A 20,375-nucleotide genomic window follows, 5' to 3' on the forward strand; every position below is an offset into this window, starting at 1 on the left:
GTGTGTGGGTGTGTGGGTGGGCACCGTGATTGACAGGGAGAGAGTGGGTGTGTGGGTGGGCACTGTGATTGACAGGGAGAGAGTGTGTGGGTGGGTGAGCACCATGATTGGAAAGGAGAGTGTGTGGGTGGGTGGGCACTGTGATTGACAGGGAGTGTGTGGGTGTGTGGGTGGGCACTGTGATTGACAGGGAGTGTGTGGGTGGGTGGGTGGGCACTGTGATTGACAGGGAGAGAGTGTGGGTGTGTGGGTGGGCACTGTGATTGACAGGGAGTGTGTGGGTGGGCACTGTGATTGACAGGGAGAGAGTGTGGGTGGGTGGGTGGGCACCGTGATTGACAGGGAGAGAGTGGGTGTGGGTGGGCACCGTGATTGACAGGGAGAGAGTGTATGGGTAGGCACCGTGATTGAGAGAGAGAGTGTGGGTGGGTGGGTGGGCACTGTGATTGACAGGGAGTGAGTGTGTGGGTGGGCACCGTGATTGACAGGGAGTGAGTGTGTGTGAGTGTGGGTGGGCACCGTGATTGACAGGGAGTGTGTGTGGGTGGGCACCATGATTGACAGGGAGTGAGTGTGTGTGTGTGTGGGTGGGCACCGTGATTGACAGGGAGTGTGTGTGGGTGGGCACCATGATTGACAGGGAGTGAGTGTGTGTGTGTGTGGGTGGGCACCGTGATTGACAGGGAGTGTGTGTGTGTGTGGGTGGGCACCGTGATTGACAGGGAGTGAGTGTGTGGGTGGGTGGGCACCGTGATTGGAAAGGAGAGTGTGTGTGTGGGTGGGTGGGCACTGTGATTGACAGGGAGTGAGTGTGTGGGTGGGTAGGCACCATGATTGAAAAGGAGAGTGTGTGGGTGGGCACTGTGATTGACAGGGAGTGTGTGGGTGGGCACTGTGATTGACAGGGAGTGTGTGGGTGGGTGGCTGGGAACCGTGATTGACAGGGAGAGAGTGGGTGTGGGTGGGTGGGCACCATGATTGACAGGGAGTGTGTGGGTGGGTGGGCACCATGATTGACAGGGAGTGAGTGTGTGGGTGGATGCACCTGTAGGACGTGAGTGGGAGAATGTCATTTGTTTCTGCTCTGGGCATAGGTTTTTTTGTGTTTTTTATATATATATATTTTTTTTTATAGATATAGATCTATATATATAGGTCTGTATCTGTGGCCCTCTTCATCATCTTTCTTGCCAGCATCATGTGGTAAAACTGACATGCATTATTTATACGTATATAATGGTGCATGTATGCGCACATGCGCATGCACACACACACACATGCACACACACACACACACACACACACACACACACACAGACACACACACACACACACACAGACACACACACACACACACACACACTCACTCACTCACTCACTGTCTATGTCTCTGTCTCCCTCTCTCTTTCTCTCTCACTCACTCACTCATACATAAGGGTTTATGTGTTTTGTATATATATATATATATATATATATATGTATGGTAAGGTGTGTGTGTGTGTGTGTGTGTACATGTGTGTGTACATGCATGTGTGTGTGTGTGCAAGCATGCATGTGTAAATGTGTTGTTTTTTTTTGGGGGGGGGGGTTGTTTTGTTTTTTTGTGGTGGAGCTGCAGGAATTGATGGATTTCATGTTGGAATTTCCAGTTTTTCTGGACATCTTCACGTTCAGTCCATCTCATTTAGTCAACTTGCAGTGAGTCTGTGTGTTGATCATATCATGACCACTGTTGATCATATCCTTTGTAGTTATATGTTGATCATGACCTGTGTTGATCATGGTCTCTTTGTAATCATATGTTGATCAGTAATCATGGCCTGTGTGATGATCATGTGTTGATCATATCATGACCTGTGTGTTGATCATGACCTGTGTGTTGATCATGTGTTGATCATGCCTAATGTGTCAATCATTGCTGATCATATCATGACCTGTGTGTTGATGACTGTTGATGATGTGTTGCTCCATGATGCTGCGTGTGTTGATGTGTTAATTATGTGTTGATAGTGTGTTAATTATGTGTTGATGATGTGTTAACAATGTGTTGATGGAAGTCTTGGTGAAGTATTATGTGTTGATGACGATGTGTTGACAGTGTGTTGATGGAGTGTTGATGATGTGTTAATTATGTGTTGACAATGTGTTGTTGATGTGTTGACACAATGTGTTGACGAAGTCTTGATGAAGTGTTCGTGAAGCACTGACCCCCCTGACTCGGTGTGTTGTACAGGTATCGACGACGGTGACGACGTGGACCCAGACCTGCTGGCGGGGATCTACGAGCGGATCAAGCAGCAGGAGTTCCGCGCCGGGGTGGACCAGGTGACCCAGGTCATGAAGGTGGAGCAGACCATCGTCGGCAAGAAGCCGGTGAGCTGGCAGGGATCCAATCCACTCGCTGTCCTTCATGTCGGGGGAGGGGAATCCGGGGGTGTGGAGGGGGGGGGGGGGGGGGGGCTGAGTGGCAGAAAGTTGGACGATGGTGAAGCAGTTACCATCTGTGTATAAGATAACTCGACTTACTTTCATGTTTTTCATGAAGCGTATGAATATAGTGAACCCATGTTGACCAGTGCGTTGGGTTACGATGCTGCCAGACATCTGCCCAGCAGATGTGATGTAGCGTACGTGTGGATTTGTCTGAATGCAGAAACGCCTCTGTGAGAGAGTGAAACTGACTGATTTCTTTCCAACCTGTTGTTGCCGCAGCAACTGGTTAATGTCTCACCGATGCCTGGTGTGCTGCTGTAAGCGAATTTCGTTTCTTTGTTTTGTTTATGGTGACTCTTTCACCGACAAGTTTATGTGTGTAAAACACTCCCCAGCACCTAGTATTTTAGAAACGATGCTCTCGGTCACAGGGTTTGGTTCTTGTCAAAACAACACAGTGGACTTGTTCACTTTAAACTCAGTCAGGGCAAATGTGCTGTAGTGGGAAACTGGGTACAGCTGTCGAGCTTTGTTACAATGTGAACAAGAGAGGCAAAGCCTTCAAGACTCACTTGTGATACACTGGAAAAAAAAATCCAAGCTTTTTATGTATTGTGTATAATTTCAAAATGTAATATTTCAGATGAGAAAGATCAGTTTAAAGCGAATTAAGTCCCCTAGCATTAATTACAGAGTAATTTCCCTTTTTTACCTCTGCCACAAAATGTTTGCAAAATAAATAAAACTTCCATGCTTAGCTAAAGAAGTTCCTGTTTGAACAAAAAATGATAATAATGACTGCTCTTGTTGTTGGGTCAGAATATCAGATCAAAGTGCCAAGTTTAGAGAATACAAAAAATATAAATATAACAGAAAATGCAGTTTGCATTTAATTAGGCTTCTTTTTTTTGTGCCCATCCCAGAGGTGCAATATTGTTTTAAACAAGATGACTGGAAAGAACTGAATTTTTCCTATTTTTATGCCAAATTTGGTGTCAACTGACAAAGTATTTGCAGAGAAAATGTCAGTGTTAAAGTTTATCACAGACACACGGGGACACACACACACACACACACACACACACACACAGACAGACAACCGAACACCAGGTTAAAACATACACTCACTTTGTTTACACAAGTGAGTCCAAATGGTCTTGTCAACATGACCCCTTGATGTCGACAAAAGTTGCCTATGGCAGTGCACTGTCTAGTCAACTAAAGTCACCTGTGGTGGTGAAAGAGTTAATCTTGTTGATGTTGTCGCAGCAACTGGTCCTGTCTCACTGATGACTGGTGTGCTGCTGTCGGTAAATTTTATTTTTATTTATTTATTTTGTTTGTTTATTTCCAACCTGTTGTTTGCAGCAACTGGTCCTGTCTCACCGACGCCTGGTGTGCTACTGTCGGCTGTACGAAGTGCACGACCCCAACAAGAAGGAGAAGATCGGCCTGCACCAGAGGGAGGTGTTCCTCTTCAACGACCTGCTGCTGGTGGGTATATGGCGCCGTGGTGTTCTGTGTGCTGTGGTGGTGTTAGACTGGTTGGGTGCATTATTGCATTGTATTGTATTGTATTTCTCTTTTTGTCACAACAGATTTCTCTGTGTGAAATTCGGGCTGCTCTCCCCAGGGAGAGCACGTCGCTACACTACAGCGCCACCCATTTTTTTGTATTGTTTTTCCTGCGTGCAGTTTTATTTGTTTTTCCTATCGAAGTGGATTTTTCTACAGAATCTTGCCAGGAGCAACCCTTATGTTGCCGTTGGTTCTTTTACGTGCACTAAGTGCATGCTGAACACGGGACATTGGTTTATCGTCTCTTCTGAATGACTAGCGTCCAGACCACCACTGAAGGTCTAGTGGAGGTGGAGAAAATATTGGCAGCTGAGCACTTGCAAAAAAAAAAAAAGGAAATAAAAAGCAGCGTTGGTAATGGTTAAACTGCACCAGTGTGTGAACAACACAGACGTCTTTTGATCCCTGCTGTTTATTTACTGATTTCTTTTTATTTTATTTTATTTTATTTTATTTAGTTTTATAAATATATATATGTATTTTTTTTTCTTCTCAAGGCCTGACTAAGCGCGTTGGTTTACGCTGCTGGTCAGGCATCAGCTTGGCAGATGTGGTGTAGCGTATATGGATTTATCCGAGCGCAGTGACGCCTCCTTGAGCGACTGAAACTGAAAGTGAAACTGCTGTTTGTGGCGGCAGGTGACCAAGATTTTCAGCAAGAAGAAGACGGGCATCACGTACAACTTCAAGACGTCCCTCTCCCTGTGCGGCATGCAAGTCTACCTCTTTGAAACTCCACGTCAGTACCCTGCTGCTCTGTGTTTGTGGGTGTGTGGGGGAGGAGGTGTGTGTGCTGGGGCATGTGTGTGTGTGTGGGGGGGAGGGGGGGTAAGGAAGAGGGTGTTGGGGTATGTGTATGTGTGTGTGTGGGGGGAGGTGTTGGGGTGTGTATGTTTGAGTGTGTGTGTGGGGGGGGTGAGGGGGGTAAGGAAGAGGGTGTTGGGGTATGTGTATGTGTGTGTGGGGGGGGAGTTGTTGGGGTGTGTGTGTTTGAGTGTGTGTGGGGGGGGATGTTGGGGTTTGGGAATGAGTGTGTGTGTGTGTCGGGGGGGGGGCGGGGGTGTTTGGGTGTGGGAATGAGTGTGTGTGTGTGGGGGGGGGGGGGGTTTGGGTGTGGGAATGAGTGTGTGTGTGGGGGGGGGGGGGGGGGTTGGGTGTGGGAATGAGTGTGTGTGTGTTGGGGGGGGGGGTGTTGGGGTGTGGGAATGAGTGTGTGTGTGGGGAGGGGGCGGGGTGTTGGGGTGTGGGAATGAGTGTGGGGTGGGGACAGGAGGTGTTGGGGGGGGGGGGGTGTTTGAGTGTGTGTGTTGGGGGGGGATGTTGGAGTGTATGAGTGTGTGTGTGTGTGGGGGGGGGGGGTTGGGGTGTGGGAATGAGTGTGTGTGTGGGGAGGGGGGGGGTTGGGTTGTAGGAATGAGGGGGGGGGGGGGGGCAGGAGGTGTTGGGGGGTGTGTTTGAGAGTGTGTGTTGGGGGGGGGGATGTTGGGGTGTGTGTGTGGGGGGGGGAGAGGTGTTGGGGTGTGTGTATGTGTGTGTGTTTGTCCAAGGTGGGTGGGTGGTGGGGGGGGGGGGATGATAATGTTTTGTAGTGCATATGTGTGTGAATGTGTGTGTGTTTTTGTGCATGTGCACGGCGTAGTGACTTTTGACTGATCACAATATTTGTGTGTGTGCATGTGCATGCACACATGTATTTTTGCGTGCTGCTGTTTTTTACACGCATGATGAACAGGACCAACTAAGCTGAAAATATGGCTGGATTTGTTGTGACATCTCCCAGCTGGGATGATATTCCTTCATTAAAACATCAAAACAGTTTTTGTCCATAATCTTTTTGTGATTGTTTTTGTGTTCCGTGTTTGTTGTGTGTGATCTGTTTGTGGATAAAACATACAGCAGCAGATTTTTTGTGTGTGTGTGTGTGTGTCTAATGGTTGGTCATCTGTGATGCAAAAACACATTTTGTTAAAGACTGAAATACAATTTAGGTGACATTGTGCCATCTTCCAAAATAAAAGCAGCAATAGCATTGATAAAAAAAAAAAAAAAATACAGGCATTTCCCATTGATGAAATAAATAAATAAAGATGTCATGCCCCTGATGGATGGCTGCAGAACCCACTATCTCTGATGACCAGGTAGGGGGTGAGCAGGAAATGTGACCTGTGTGGTGTGGGCAAATAAAATAATAATAATAATAATGGTATTTATATAGCGCTGAATCTTGTGCAGAGACAAATTAAAGCGCTTTCACACCAGTCATTCACACGCATGCATAACTCTAAAACTGGTGAAACTGAAGACAAGGAAGAGGCAGGGAAGGGAGGCTATTTTGGGAAGAGGTGGGTTTTAAGGCCAGACTTGAAAGAGCTGAGTGTGGAGAGTTGACGAAGTGAAAGAGAAAGTTCATTCCAATTGCAAGGTCCAGAGACAGAGAAAGAACGGCGGTCAACAGTTGAGTGTTTTTATCTGGGTATGCGTAAACAGGGTGGATACGACACTGATCGTAGTGAGTGAGATGGAGTGTCGAAGTGAAGGCAGCCGCAGAGATAGGAAGGGGCAGATTTGTGAATACATTTATAACATAGAGTGCTGATCTTGTACTTTATTCTGTGTGAGACAGGGAGCCAGTGGAGATGTTGCAATGGTAGTGACCAAAACATGATGTCTGTTGTCCACAGATTACCAGTACGGCATTCAGCTGACCAATAACCTGGACCGGAAACCCCTCATATCCTTCAACGCCCGCAACGACCACGACCGACAGAAGTTTGTGGAGGACTTGAAAGAATCTATACTGGAGGTATTGTGCTTGTAGCCATCAGCATGAGCTGTGACAGGTTTGGATCAAAATGTGAGAGTTAACGTGTCTTCGATAACAATGTGACAGTGACGACAGTATGTCAGTGATAACAATGTGACATTGATGATATGTGCTTGATAAAAATGTGACAGTGACGATATATCAGTGATAACAATGTGACAGTGGTGTTATGTGCTTGAAAACAATGTGACTGTGACGATATATCAGTGATAACAATGTGACAGTGACAACAGTGTGTCAGTGATAACAATGTTGTCCGTTCTTTAGTTTAACGTCTTTTCAATGTAAGTGATGTTCGACGAGGGAAGGAAAAAAATTGAGTGGGAGGAGGGGGTGGGGGGGAATTACTGTGTACTCATACCAGTAAGTGAAAGTGCGTGTGTGTGTGTGTGTTTTGATAACAATGTGACATTGATGATATGTGCTTGATAAAAATGTGACAGAGACAGCAGTATGTCATTTATAACAATGTGACAGTGACAGCAGTATGTCATTTATAACAATGTGACAGTGACAGCAATATGTCCTTTATAACAATGCGACAGTGACTACAAGATATCCTTAACAATCTGACAGTGACTGCAGTATGTCAGTTATGACAATGTGATAGTGGAACGTCAGTGATAACAATGTGACAGTGATGTGCTGGTGATAATGATGAAATTGATTGACGACTTGTCAGTGACAATAAGAATGTGACAGTGACAATAATAATAATAATAATATATATATATATATATATCCGTAATAACAACATTACAGCAACGTGTCAGTGACAACAGTATGACAGCGACATGTCAACGACAACAACAACAGCAACGACGACGACTGATAACGATCCACCGTGTGTGTGTGTGTGTGTGCGCGTGCGTGTGTGTGTGTGTGTGTGTGTCTCCCCCGACAGACGAACGGCATGGAGCAGCTCCGCATCGAGGAGGAGATGCAGCGCCACGGGGCCTCGCACAACACGCTGGACAAGCACTACGCCAACGACGACTCGCGCGTGCACATGTACGAGCTGGCTAAGCCCCTGCTGGAGCCCTCTAGCAACCGCTTGTCTGCCCCTGAGTGTGGCCTGAAGAAATCCCCTCTGTCCAACTCTCTCACTGACCTGTCCGCCTCAGGTATGCATGCTGCCTGCCTTGCTTTGCCTTGCCTGTCGCCCTCTTCCTTCTTCGTGTTCTCTTTTTTTTCTTTTTTCTTTTTTGTAGGGGATGGAAGGGGGTGGGGGGGTGGAGGGGTCTGGGGGATTTTTTTTTTGGGGGGGGGGGGGGGGGGGGTAGGGTGCCTGGGGGTGGGGGGGTTCATTATTAATTTTCTTGGCCAGAGGGCTGGATGTAAAAGGAGCACATTGTTGCACAACTCCTTTACCCTCTTAAAATAGATTTTCAGGGTTTTTTGGTGGGTTTTTTTTTTTCTTGTCTTAGGGTGTTTTTTATGTCTGGTCATTTTTGTGGGGTTTTTTTGTGTTTTTTTAAGTAAATAAGCTGTGATGGGTGTGCAACAGCTGAGAGGTTAAAGCGTTGGACTTTCTATCTGAGGGTGCCTGGGGTTCGAATCGTCGTCAGTCACGGCGCCTGGCGGGTTTAAAGGGTTAAAGGGTGGAGATTTTTAAAATTTTTCCTGATCTCCCAGGTGAACTTAAGGTGCCGACCTGCTAGTTGTGCCTCAACTGCCTTTTTGTGTGTATGATAACGCATGCAGAAGATTGAATATGCAGGGTTAAATATCCCATGATCCATGTCAGGATTCAGTGGTTCATGGGAACAAGAATGACTGGGCATGCACCCCCCCCCCCCACCCCCCATACCCCACCCACCCAGAAAACAAGAGTATGATTGCCTACAAGGCAGGGGTAAGAACGTTCATACATGTAAAAAGTCCACTTGTGTCTTTGAGTGAAGATGGTAGTCGCAGCCCACAAGTGAAGAAGAAGTGGGAGAAGTAAGACTTACCCCTGTCAGGTTAATGAAGAAGAAGAGGTAGAAGTAAGACTTACCCCTGTCAGGTTAATGAAGAAGAAGAGGTAGAAGTAAGACTTACCCCTGTCAGGTTAATGAAGAAGAAGAGGTAGAAGTAAGACTTACCCCTGTCAGGTTAATGAAGAAGAAGAGGTAGAAGTAAGACTTACCCCTGTCAGGTTAATGAAGAAGAAGTGGTAGAAGTAAGACTTACCCCTGCCAGGTTAATGAAGAAGAAGTGGGAGAAGTAAGACTTTCCCCTGTCAGGTTAATGAAGAAGAGGTAGAAGTAAGACTTATCCTGTCAGGTTAATGAAGAAGAAGTGGTAGAAGTAAGACTTACCCCTGTCAGGTTAATGAAGAAGAGGTAGAAGTAAGACTTATCCTGTCAGGTTAATGAAGAAGAAGTGGTAGAAGTAAGACTTACCCCTGTCAGGTTAATGAAGAAGAGGTAGAAGTAAGACTTACCCCTGTCTGGTTAATGAAGAAGAAGAGGTAGAAGTAAGACTTACCCCTGTCAGGTTAATGAAGAAGAAGTGGTAGAAGTAAGACTTACCCTGTCTGGTTAATGAAGAAGAAGTGGGAGAAGTAAGACTTACCCCTGTCAGGTTAATGAAGAAGAAGTGGTAGAAGTAAGACTTACCCCTGTCAGGTTAATGAAGAAGAAGTGGGAGAAGTAAGACTTTCCCCTGTCAGGTTAATGAAGAAGAAGTGGGAGAAGTAAGACTTACCCCTGTCAGGTTAATGAAGAAGAAGTGGGAGAAGTAAGACTTACCCCTGTCAGGTTAATGAAGAAGAAGTGGGAGAAGTAAGACTTACCCCTGTCTGGTTAATGAAGAAGTGGTAGAAGTAAGACTTACCCCTGTCAGGTTAATGAAGAAGAAGTGGTAGAAGTAAGACTTACCCCTGTCAGGTTAATGAAGAAGAAGTGGTAGAAGTAAGACTTACCCCTGTCAGGTTAATGAAGAAGAAGTGGTAGAAGTAAGACTTACCCCTGTCAGGTTAATGAAGAAGAGGTAGAAGTAAGACTTACCCCTGTCAGGTTAATGAAGAAGTGGTAGAAGTAAGACTTACCCCTGCCAGGTTAAAGAGTAGCGTTCATTTAATTTTGGGGCACAGAAGTAAGTGATGGACTTCAGTTGTTGTTTTTAGCATTTTACAACAGCTTTTTTTTATTTTTTATTCTTTTCTCGTTTTTTTGGTGGTTGGTTTTTTTTTAGCATTTTACTACAGTTTTAACGAGGATTATTCAGAAACTGTTTTGTGCTCTTTTTTGGATAGCAGGTTTACAGTGGTGTTGGGTGCAGTCAGCCTTGTTTCAAAGGAGTTTTGTCTTGAGATGATGATCCTGTACAAGTTTGTACACACGGCAACTGTGTTTGAACGTGTGTTGATGCAGGTCTATTTATGTGGTATTTTTGGACTCGGGAGGTCAAAAACTATACAGAAAGATGTGCTACACACATTATCTCCACATGTCCATTTTTAGCCAATTTTGCAGGTCGCGACCTGAAACAATAGTGAAAATTTTGAAAAGCCGGTTAAAAGTTGTTCAAGGTCCCATAAACTTCATGGCCATTGGGGCAGTGAATTGATATCCACTGTGTCTAGGGCTGGGCACAGGAAGGCGGGGGTAGGGGGTGGGGAGGGGACCAATCGTCTCCTTCCTCCGTATAACTTTCACCAGCCAAAGTCAGGTACTCATTCACACGTCGGCAGTGTCGGGGGGAAAATCCAAGTGAAGTGCGGTTCCCCAAAGGACACATCGCCATGGCCAGACCAGGGCCTTAACTCACTCAGTACGGCCAGTCCTCTCTTCTCCTCTACACAGACCCCTCGGATGTCCAGTGGGTGTCTGAATGACCCAACCTTTAGCTTCCGTCGTCAGAATTGTGGTATTCTTTGTCAACATTCACCTCTTCAGTATAAGAGCCTTCCACTTGCAATATTTTGATGATGGTAATTTGGGTGAAACGCTGTTAACGTCGTCTCTTTCGCCGTTCGTATGGAGAGAGTTAAACCCAGGTCTGTGGTGAACACTGGGTCACAAATCCAGGGCCTGATTCTGCCGCGGTGCTTGTCTTAGAGCGTGTGTGTGTGTGTGTTCTTCCACCTTAAAACTGTTAATTTCAGCGGTGTTTGAATTGTATGTGGGTTATAGATTTATTTGGCTTTATGCATCAAAATGAACAGGGAAAAGGTTTCAAAAGATTTCATGAGTGAGTTGTTCACCTTTTTTTTTTTTTTTATCAGTTACCGATTGATCAGATTTTTTTTTTTTTTTTTTTTTTTTTTTTTTTTTTTTTTTTTTGTCATTGTTGGGGGTTTTTTGGTGGTTACAAGAGACGGGTGCAATAGCCGAGTGGTTAAAGCGTTGGACTGTCAATCTGAGGGTCCCGGGTTTGAATCACAGTGATGGCGCCTGGTGGGTAAAGTGTGGAGATTTTTACAATCTCCCAGGTCAACATATGTGCAGACCTGCTAGTGCCTGAACCCCCTTCGTGTGTATATGCAAGCAGAAGATCAAATATGCACGTTAAAGATCCTGTAATCCATGTCAGCGTTCGGTGGGTTATGGAAACAAGAACATACCCAGCATGCACACCCCCGAAAACGGAGTATGGCTGCCTACATGGTGGGGTAAAAACGGTCATACACGTAAAAGCCCACTCGTGTGCATACGAGTGAACGCGGAAGAAGAAAAAGAAGGTGGTTACAAGAGCCACAAGGTGGTCAGTGTTTTGACAAACCAATGTGTGTTCTTCAAGACAGAGGTGACCTCAAACCCACCCTTGGGTTTACTGTTGTTGGTGATTTTTTTTTGGGGGGGGGGGGTTTGGTATGGAAGTTGAACAGTTTGTTTCAGAACTTGGTGTTGAATATTTCATAGACCACACACACACACCCCACACTCTCCCACTCACCCACTCACAATTGTTCCAAAAGCTTAAAAAAAAAATTTAAAAAAATTTCCACGATGTTGAATATTTCATAGACCACCCCCCACCCTCCCACTCACCCACCCACAATTGTTCCAAAAGCTAAAAAAAAAATTTAAAAAAATTTCCACGATGTTGAATATTTCATAGACCACCACCCCCACCCTCCCAGTCAGTCACCCACCCCCACCCCCTCCCCTCAGCTCCTGTAGCCCTCATGTGTGATTTAAGGAAAGCTGTGTTCGTTCGTTCATTCATTCATACTGACATACATCATGTGAGACTTTGTTCCAGTCAGAGGATTTGCCGACAGTTGTAACTGTTCTTTCTTTTTCTGACGTGTCTTGTCTCCGTCATCAGCCTGTGTTGACTATATATGTGTATATATCTATATATGTCTATATATTATCCAGTATTGTGAGCAGTTATCGGATATCTGTATCCCACACCTTTTTTTTCTCTCTCTCTGTGTCGCCCACTCGGTGTCTGTGTACTGCACTGTGTCACGTGAGAAGAGACGAGGGATGTGCAGAGGTCTGGAACCTTCCTGCTGTCTTTCTAATAATAATAATAATAATGGTATTTATATAGCGCTGGATCTTGTGCAGAGACAAATCAAAGCGCTCTCGCACCAGTCATTCACACGCATGCATAACTCTAAAAACTGTAGAAACTAAAGACAAGGAAGGGCAGGCAAGGGAGGCTATTTTGGGAAGAGGTGGGTTTTAAGGCCAGACTTGAAAGAGCTGAGTGTGGAGACTTGACGAAGCGAAAAAGGAAGTTCATTCCAATCGCAAGGTCCAGAAACAGAGAAAGAACGGCAGCCAACAGTTGAGTGTTTGAATCTGGGTATGCGTAAACAGAGTGGATCCGAAGCCGATTCTTTCTGCCAGGTTCTGCCTGGAAGGAAAAGAACAGTTTCAGTTTTAAGACATTCAGCCCCTGGGGAGTTTGACACCCTCAGCAGGTCTCAGTGCCACACTGATACGGAACAGTTGGATGAAACACACTGTTTTCCCACCAAATTATGTATTTCGTTTTTATCGCAACAGATTTCTCTGTGTGAAATTCGGGCTGCTCTCCCCAGGGAGAGCGCGTCGCTGCACTGCAGCGCCACCCTTTTGTTTTGTTTTTTCTTTTTTTTTCCTGCGTGCAGTTTTATTTGTTTTTCCCTATCAAAGTGGGGTTTTCTACATAATTTTGCCAGGAACAACCCTTCTGTTGCCGTGGGTTCTTTTACATGTGCTAAAGTGCATGTTGCACACGGGACCTCAGTTTATCATCTCATCCGAATGACTAGCGTCCAGACCACACTCAAGGTCTAGTGGAGGGGGGAGAAAATAGCAGCTGAGCCGTGATTTGAACCAGCACGCTCAGATTCTCTCGCTTCCTAGGCGGACGCGTTACCTCTCGGCCATCACTCCACATGTGCGGATGTATGTGGAAATACTGTGGAGGCTGGTTCCCTGTCTTTGCACTTTGTGCATGTGTATGAATGTGAAAACTGTTTTAGTGGGACAAAGTTTTACGCCAGAGTCAATGAGTTAAGTGGAAAAAGGGATTATTCCAGTTTGAAGTGGATGAGAATAGTTTGGGTTTTAAGTGGCAAAGAACAGTTTCAGTTAAGAATAGTTTGGGTTTTAAGTGGTAAAGAACAGTTTCAGTTAAGAATAGTTTGGGTTTTAAGTGGTAAAGAACAGTTTCAGTTAGGAATAGTTTGGGTTTTAAGTGGCAAAGAACAGTTTCAGTTAAGAACAGTTTGGGTTTTAAGTGGTAAAGAACAGTTTCAGTTAAGAACAGTTTGGGTTTTAAGTGGCAAAGAACAGTTTCAGTTAAGAACAGTTTGGGTTTTAAGTGGCAAAGAACAGTTTCAGTTAGGAACAGTTTGGGTTTTAAGTGGCAAAGAACAGTTTCAGTTTGAAATGGAAAAGAATGGTTTCAGTTTTTAAGCGGTGCTCCTTGCATTTGACAGTGTGCCAGGAACAATTTGTTCGTGTACAAATACTCGGTAATTTCATGCACAGAAAATCAAAATTTCTTAAATTCACTTAGCACATGTATTCTTCTCACTTTTCTTACAACATGAAGTTTGTTCATTTTTAAAGCAGTCAAGAATCATTATCAGAAAGCTGATTTCTGGTGTATTTTCAGAGACAGTTGTGCAGGCACTTCTCATTAATTAAGCATCCACAAGTTCCAGTCCAACATACAGACTGGAATTCCCCCCTCACCCCCCTCCCCGTCCACTAGACTTTTGAGTGCTATTCAAATGAGATGATGAAACCGTGTCCCTGTGCGCAACAAACTGCACACAAAAGAATGCATAGCAACAAGAGGGTTGTTATCTCGGTGGGGGGGCTGGGGGGGGAGTCTGTAATGAAAAATCCTCTTTGTTTGCAAAACAAATTCTTTTGTAGACAGGTGGGGGGGTGGGGGGGGGGAGAAGAAAAAGGTGTATATGGGAGGGGAGGCGTGTACTGTGACGATGCACTCTCATTTCTCGGGGGAGACCAGGCCCGAATTTTGCACAGACAGAATCATCTGTGACAGGGAAAACTAAAACGTTCTTCAATAATAGCGTACAGAGGGTCAGAATCTGCCCCTGTCTCTGTTAGAGCCGTGATCAGGCGTACAGGCCTCACCTTACAGCAAGACAAGGGGTGTGGACAAACCATGAGTTCATCTGCTGCATCTCTCGTCTGCCAGTGTGTGTGTGTGTCAATGTGTGTGTTTGTGTGCTCCCTCTGTAGTCATTGATACAGGTTGTCTTATTCTGGATACAGACAGAAGAAATTCATTTATTTTATTTGTTTATTAAGACGTTTCGCTGTAGCGCATATTCTTGAAGCTGTATGCTGACTTTCCTAACTTAAAATCAAAAAGTGAAACCTACTTGCGTATTTCGATGGTTTCACAAGTACTGTCTTCCTCGGGTGAGCCATGCTTGGCATGACAGTGTAATGAAACCGTTGAAGTATATGCAAACAGGTTTCAGTTCTCGTACTGAGTTTGGAAATTTTCCATTTCTTCTGTCTGTGTGCGTATATACTCTTCAGTGTCTTTGTTCCAAAGCCATGTGTGTAGTACACAGTGTGACCACCAAATTGTGTAGCACTCTTTTTTGTAGCTTTGTACTCGACTGTTATCCTTCTCTTCCTTTTCATTTTTGTGTCCGTTTTACGCAGATGTGTTACTTTTCTGTACGGCCGATATTGACGTCGTTGTCATCGTCAGCCCTGATATAGTATAACCCTGTGAGGTTACCTGAGCAATGAGCAACAATGACGACAACGACGATGATGATAATAAGTTGTGTGAAATTATCAGAAAGGGAGGGACACAGATTTTCCTCTGATCTTTAAAAAAAAAAAAAGAAAAAGAAAAAGCAAAGTAATTGGTTTTTGTTTATGCAGCTTTTTTTTTTTTTATTTTATTGTGTATATTTTTCCCCCTGCGCCTAGTGATATGAAGGACAATAGAGTGTTATCATTCATGGTCGTACAACTATGTTTGCTTTTTTTTTCTTTTTTCTTTTTTTTAGCTTAGCTTTTCCAGTGATGTTTTTTTCACCTTCTGATTTTTGTGTGTGCCCAGTACCCGAAGCAGTATTATGTGGCGTGATTGGTGTCACCTCCCCTAGTGTGACTTGATGTTGTCGTGTGTATATCGATCGGAGGTCTAGCGATGACAGACCCACAGGTTTTCAGAATGATATCCATTTCCTAATTTTACTGGTAGTCTATTAGTTTCTCTCCATTTTCTGGTTTTTATTGTAACTGTTACAGAACGGAGGAAACTTAGATCAAGTGGTTGTGTTTAGAAAGGAGAGTCTTGAAAGAAAAAAAACCTCCACGTATAGGGTAAATTGCTGTTACATGCTGAGAGCATAGTGTTTGTTAATGATTTGAAGTTTGTTTGTTTTTTTTAATTATTTTTTTTAATGTATAAAGCGTTGAACTAAGTTTACTGGTCAGGGTCATGTGCACTTAGGATTTCAGAGGGGTTGGGTAATGTATGGAGAATACCAGTCTGATTTTTAGTTTTCAATTTTACTTGAATTCAAGATGGTTAAAATGTTTGTCACAAGTTCTGTAGTTTATCTTTGAAGTATTGAATGCAAAGTGCAGCATTTGTGCATTTTTCTTATAAACTTGTCAGAGCTGCTGGCTTCAAACAGCTTGAATTTGTAGAATAAATAGATGTTTCTTGCTGTTGCTTTTTTTTTTTTTTTTTTTTTGTTACTTGAAAGAACTGGTAAAATTTGTATGAACTGGAAAACAACGCAGTTTGTGATGTGTAGAAGTTTGCCGCTGCTTGAAGGCTGGTACTATAAGCATGGCTTGATGCAGCGCTTAGACAACACTTGCCATGGTTGTTTCGATAGCGTTAACTGCTGCAGTGTGTTTTTTTGACGGTTAGCATCATTGTCATGGGTGGGAAGAAAATCCCTGCTAGTCTGTGGCACTTTCCTTCTCATCAACTCCCCCCCCCCCCCCCCTCATCCCTCTCCAACCCCCCACCCCACCTTGCACCCCTCATCACAGCTTTTTTTCAGTCAGTGAAAGTTGGATCTGTGTGTGATAAAAACTTTTTTTTTTTTTTCACTCTTTGGCTAACTTTTTTTTCTTTTTTTTAATGATTTAATTATATTTTGTTGGCTATTGAAAACTAGCGCCCAGTTTCAGAGCCACTTTAGCGACTTGAAACAAGACATTCATGAAAGCCTGTTTAGCACAAAGACAGTGAATTAGGTTCCGTATCACCTGTTTCAGCTAATGAAATACAGAATACTTTATATATCTCCAGTAAGAGTGATTGACTTGTAATGTGAAACACCTAAACAGTGCACAAGAATCACAGTCATTCAGTGTGTATACGTAAATGACATGAAATGCTTCAGTGCTAACTCAAAGTAAACCAGGCATACAGCAATACTTGCAGTCACATACATGCACTGATAGCAAAGGATAGGCATGAAATAGCTTACTGAAATTAAGCATACATTTATAGTAATAACAGGAAGTTGGTTGTCCCACCGCAGCTACTGATGGGGGACTTTTTATCCATTGATATTGATGGGACTTTTTATCCATTGATTTTGATGGGGGACTTTTTATCCATTGATGTTGATGGGACTTTTTATCCATTGATGTTGATGGGGGACTTTTTATCCATTGATGTTGATGGGACTTTCTATCTATTGATATTGATGGGACTTTTTATCCATTGTGGGGGGGACTTTTTATCCATTGATGTTGATGGGGGACTTTTTATCCATTGATGTTGATGGGACTTTTTATCCATTGATGTTGATGGGGGACTTTTTATCCATTGATATTGATGGGGGACTTTTTATCCATTGATGTTGATGGGGGACTTTTTATCCATTGATGTTGATGGGACTTTTTATCCATTGATGTTGATGGGGGACTTTTTATCCATTGATGTTGATGGGACTTTTTATCCATTGAGAAAATGGTCCCTATACAAACTGGAGAAAACGCACGTCACTAGTGTTTTCTATAAATAGCCTTGGGAAAAACCCTTCTTCATGTCTCATTCAGTGCGAATAACGATCCTATTATTGTCACCCTTTTACCTCCTCCTTTTTGTTGCTGTTGTTTGTTTGTTTTTCATGTCTGTAAAAACCAGCCACCAAAATCCTTTCCATACAGAGCTTTCTGAGCTGGTGATAGTCATAGTGTTCTCTCTTTGTCAAACAACTTCCCAGCCAGCTGGAAAAAAAAAAAGAGGGTTGGGTTGAATTTTCAGACTGAATTTCACTGGTGAAAAAAAGGCTAAAAAGTTGGGAGTTGGTGAGAGGAGTGTTGCAGACTGTATTTGTCTTTTGATGAGATAACTGCAGGGAGTAATTATGTCTCTAGAAAGTAGGCTACTTGGGGGTGGGGGTAGGGGAAATTCAGTATATTTGCAGTAGAGGCAGTGCTTTGGGAACTTTGATGAAAGTAGCTGTTTGCCTGGTAGTGCTAGAGGCAGAACTTAAGAGAGCTTTCACTGTGTTGTCGGTATATTAACTTGTGTGATGACTGTGTTGTTGCAGCTCCCGGCATGAGAAGAGGTAACAGCGGGATCTCGCTGGATAGCGGAGTGGTCAGTAACAGCAGTGACTGTGTGTGGAATGGGTTGTTCTGTGTTCGTTCTCCTGTGTGTGTGTGTGTGTGTGTAAATGCTGTTGTTGTTTTTTACGTATGTTTGTGTAAAAGTGTTGGCTGGTTATTTGTGTGTGTGTGTGTGTAAATGCTGTTGTTGTTTTTTACGTATGTTTGTGTAAATGTATTGGCTGGTTATTTGTGTGTGAGTGTGTGTGTGTGATTTGATGCTCACATCAGTGTTTTGCTCGTTCACAAAGTGCTAGATTTGGTGGAATAATTCATCATATTAGCATGGTTCTATTATCATGAAAAGCAAATTAAAGTGTGTGGTCTCTGCTGGAAAGGCATGGTGGGGCTGTCGATCACACGCAGCTGCAAGATTCTGCTGGAATTATATATTTTATGTGTGTCCTTACACATGCAACAAGAAGCATACACAAGTTTGAAGGTTTAGACAATTATACATTTGTTTTGTTGTTTTTAAAAGGATAAGGTTTGGACTGATTTTGAAATTGTCAATTGCTTTACATTGCAAGTTGTACCCCTAATGAAACGGGTGGAGTTTAAAGAAATAGATGGTATATTTTTAGAATATATGGCATATTTATAGAATAGATGGTATATTTTTAGAATATATGGCATATTTATAGAATAGATGGTATTTTTTTTTATAGAATTAGAAGGTGAAAGAAAGGCAAACACTCCATCCCTGAATAGTTCACCTCCTCCCGTGTGTTGCAGATCTCAGGAAGCATGGGAAGTTCCGGTGGCCATGACGACAGCATGGGTCGCAGCCCGCAGGCCGTGACCCTTCCCTCTCGTGCACGACCTTACCCCGGGGCCCCGCCCACCCCGCCCCGCGTCAAACCCCGCACCCCCATCATGCTGCGGCCTGGCCTGCCTGACGGCACAGAGGTGTAAGGGGGACTGACCATGTCAGGCAACACAGACAGTGTGTATGTCCTTGGGGGATGTTTCTAGAGGGGGGGCGGGGGGACAGACCAAAGGCTTCGTAGTGAAGTCCCTGAAAGTGTCAAAGGGAAACAGGCTGACAAGCTGGGTGCAGTGTGGAAATATGGTGAGGGCTGTTGGGGACCATGGAGTATGGACTTCTCTGAACAAGACTCGTTTCACAGTGTGGACACACGCCCCGGTTGTTCAGCATTACACGGTGTACAACACGACCACTTGACATACACACTCTATGATGGGTCATCACTGAATGGGAAAAAAAAAAGATGTTTTAGCTGTGTGTTGGATGCCAAACTTCAAGGTTTGTTGTGCAGTTTGCTGGAGTGGGTCAGTGTGACGAGGTGTGTGTGTGCAGGAGTTGAAAGTCAGCAAGATGTTGTGATGATGGTCTGATCACAGCTGTGTCGTCATAGATTACCAGGCTAAGGTCCGCTTTGACAGCAAAAGACTGAGGTCCTTGTGCAGTGCGTGGGACAGAGATGTGAGACCACCAGCCCATTACATGGAGGAGGAGAGGTGTGCGTGAGTGTGTGTATTAGGATGATGCTGACAGCACTGCAGGAGAGACTGGCAGTCGTGCGCTACATGCAGACAGCAGTGTGGATGCCATCACTTGCCAGGAGTTCACACAGACAGTGACAGATCAGGGGATGTGCACGTGTGTGGATTGTTACAAGTGATGCATCTCTCTCAACTCTTTGTGTGCACTGTGGACATCACCAATGTTGTGGATCAGTAGTTATTAGACCCACATGTAGATGGACAAGTAGATAGTCAGGACAGCAGGTGTCTGTTCTGATGGTTGTAGTCGGACACAATTGACTATCATACAGCCACCGGTACAGTGAGGACTGTGCCGAGGCAGTAGATGTAGTGAAGTGTTCAGGGTTCACTGGAACAGTGAATCATGAGGAAAACCATGTCCAGCTTGACTGACTGCCAGTGTGTGAGGATTAGATGGTGTGTGTTGATTGCGTGTGTGTGTGTGAGAGAGAGAAAATTCCTTCTGCTAGCTCTTGTTGGGGGATTGTGATGTTTCAGGTTTAGCAGTTAACAGAGGGAAGGTAAACTAGCAGTTTGTTCCTTTTCTTTTATGACTGAGTACAAAAAGGGTCTGAACTTTTAACATTGTGCTGAAGTAATTTGTTTCAGTTTATATATCTTTTTTTGACAGTCCCAAAACTGAAACAAACTATTAAAAAAAAAAAAAGAAAGAAAGAAAAAAACCAACATATATGAAAGTCTGGGAGTGGGTGGATACGGAACTCCAGCACTGAAGCAACAAAGGTGTGAGGAATGGGGTGAAACTCTAGAGGCCTTGGATGCATGTGCATGAAAGGGAAGGGAAGCTTTCACAGGGGAAAGGGGAAGAGGAGAGACTGAGTGGAGCCGGTGGTGAATGCGTGGAGTGTGGCCCAGAGTCTTTCATTTCACTGTGTTGGTTTGTAGCGCGAGAACTCTTCACCGATGGGCTTCGTTAAATACCCCATGATTGTATATAGACTTAGTCGTTTTAGTTATTTGCCAATAAAGTTAACAATTTTTTCCCTCCTAAT

At 44.1% G+C, this 20,375-nt stretch overlaps 1 protein-coding gene across 2 annotated transcripts in view; it reads left to right on the forward strand.

The window, feature by feature from the left end:
* Positions 1 to 20,045, forward strand: part of LOC143299911 (IQ motif and SEC7 domain-containing protein 2-like) — a 77,586-nt gene extending 57,541 nt beyond the window's left edge. Inside the window, exons 6-12 of one of the 2 annotated variants that reach the window (XM_076613425.1) lie at positions 2,234 to 2,373; positions 3,802 to 3,927; positions 4,651 to 4,750; positions 6,693 to 6,814; positions 7,740 to 7,959; positions 17,796 to 17,845; positions 18,589 to 20,045. In XM_076613425.1, coding sequence (XP_076469540.1) covers positions 2,234 to 2,373; positions 3,802 to 3,927; positions 4,651 to 4,750; positions 6,693 to 6,814; positions 7,740 to 7,959; positions 17,796 to 17,845; positions 18,589 to 18,768 — 938 coding nt within the window. In that variant the 3' untranslated portion in view covers positions 18,769 to 20,045. The remainder of the gene's footprint in view (positions 1 to 2,233; positions 2,374 to 3,801; positions 3,928 to 4,650; positions 4,751 to 6,692; positions 6,815 to 7,739; positions 7,960 to 17,795; positions 17,846 to 18,588) is intronic. The other variant, XM_076613426.1, reaches the window with a different exon arrangement.
* The last annotated feature ends 330 nt before the right edge of the window (positions 20,046 to 20,375 follow it).

The sequence above is a fragment of the Babylonia areolata genome, chromosome 25 (genome assembly GCF_041734735.1).
Source record: "Babylonia areolata isolate BAREFJ2019XMU chromosome 25, ASM4173473v1, whole genome shotgun sequence".
NCBI classification, from domain to species: Eukaryota; Metazoa; Mollusca; class Gastropoda; order Neogastropoda; family Buccinidae; genus Babylonia; species Babylonia areolata.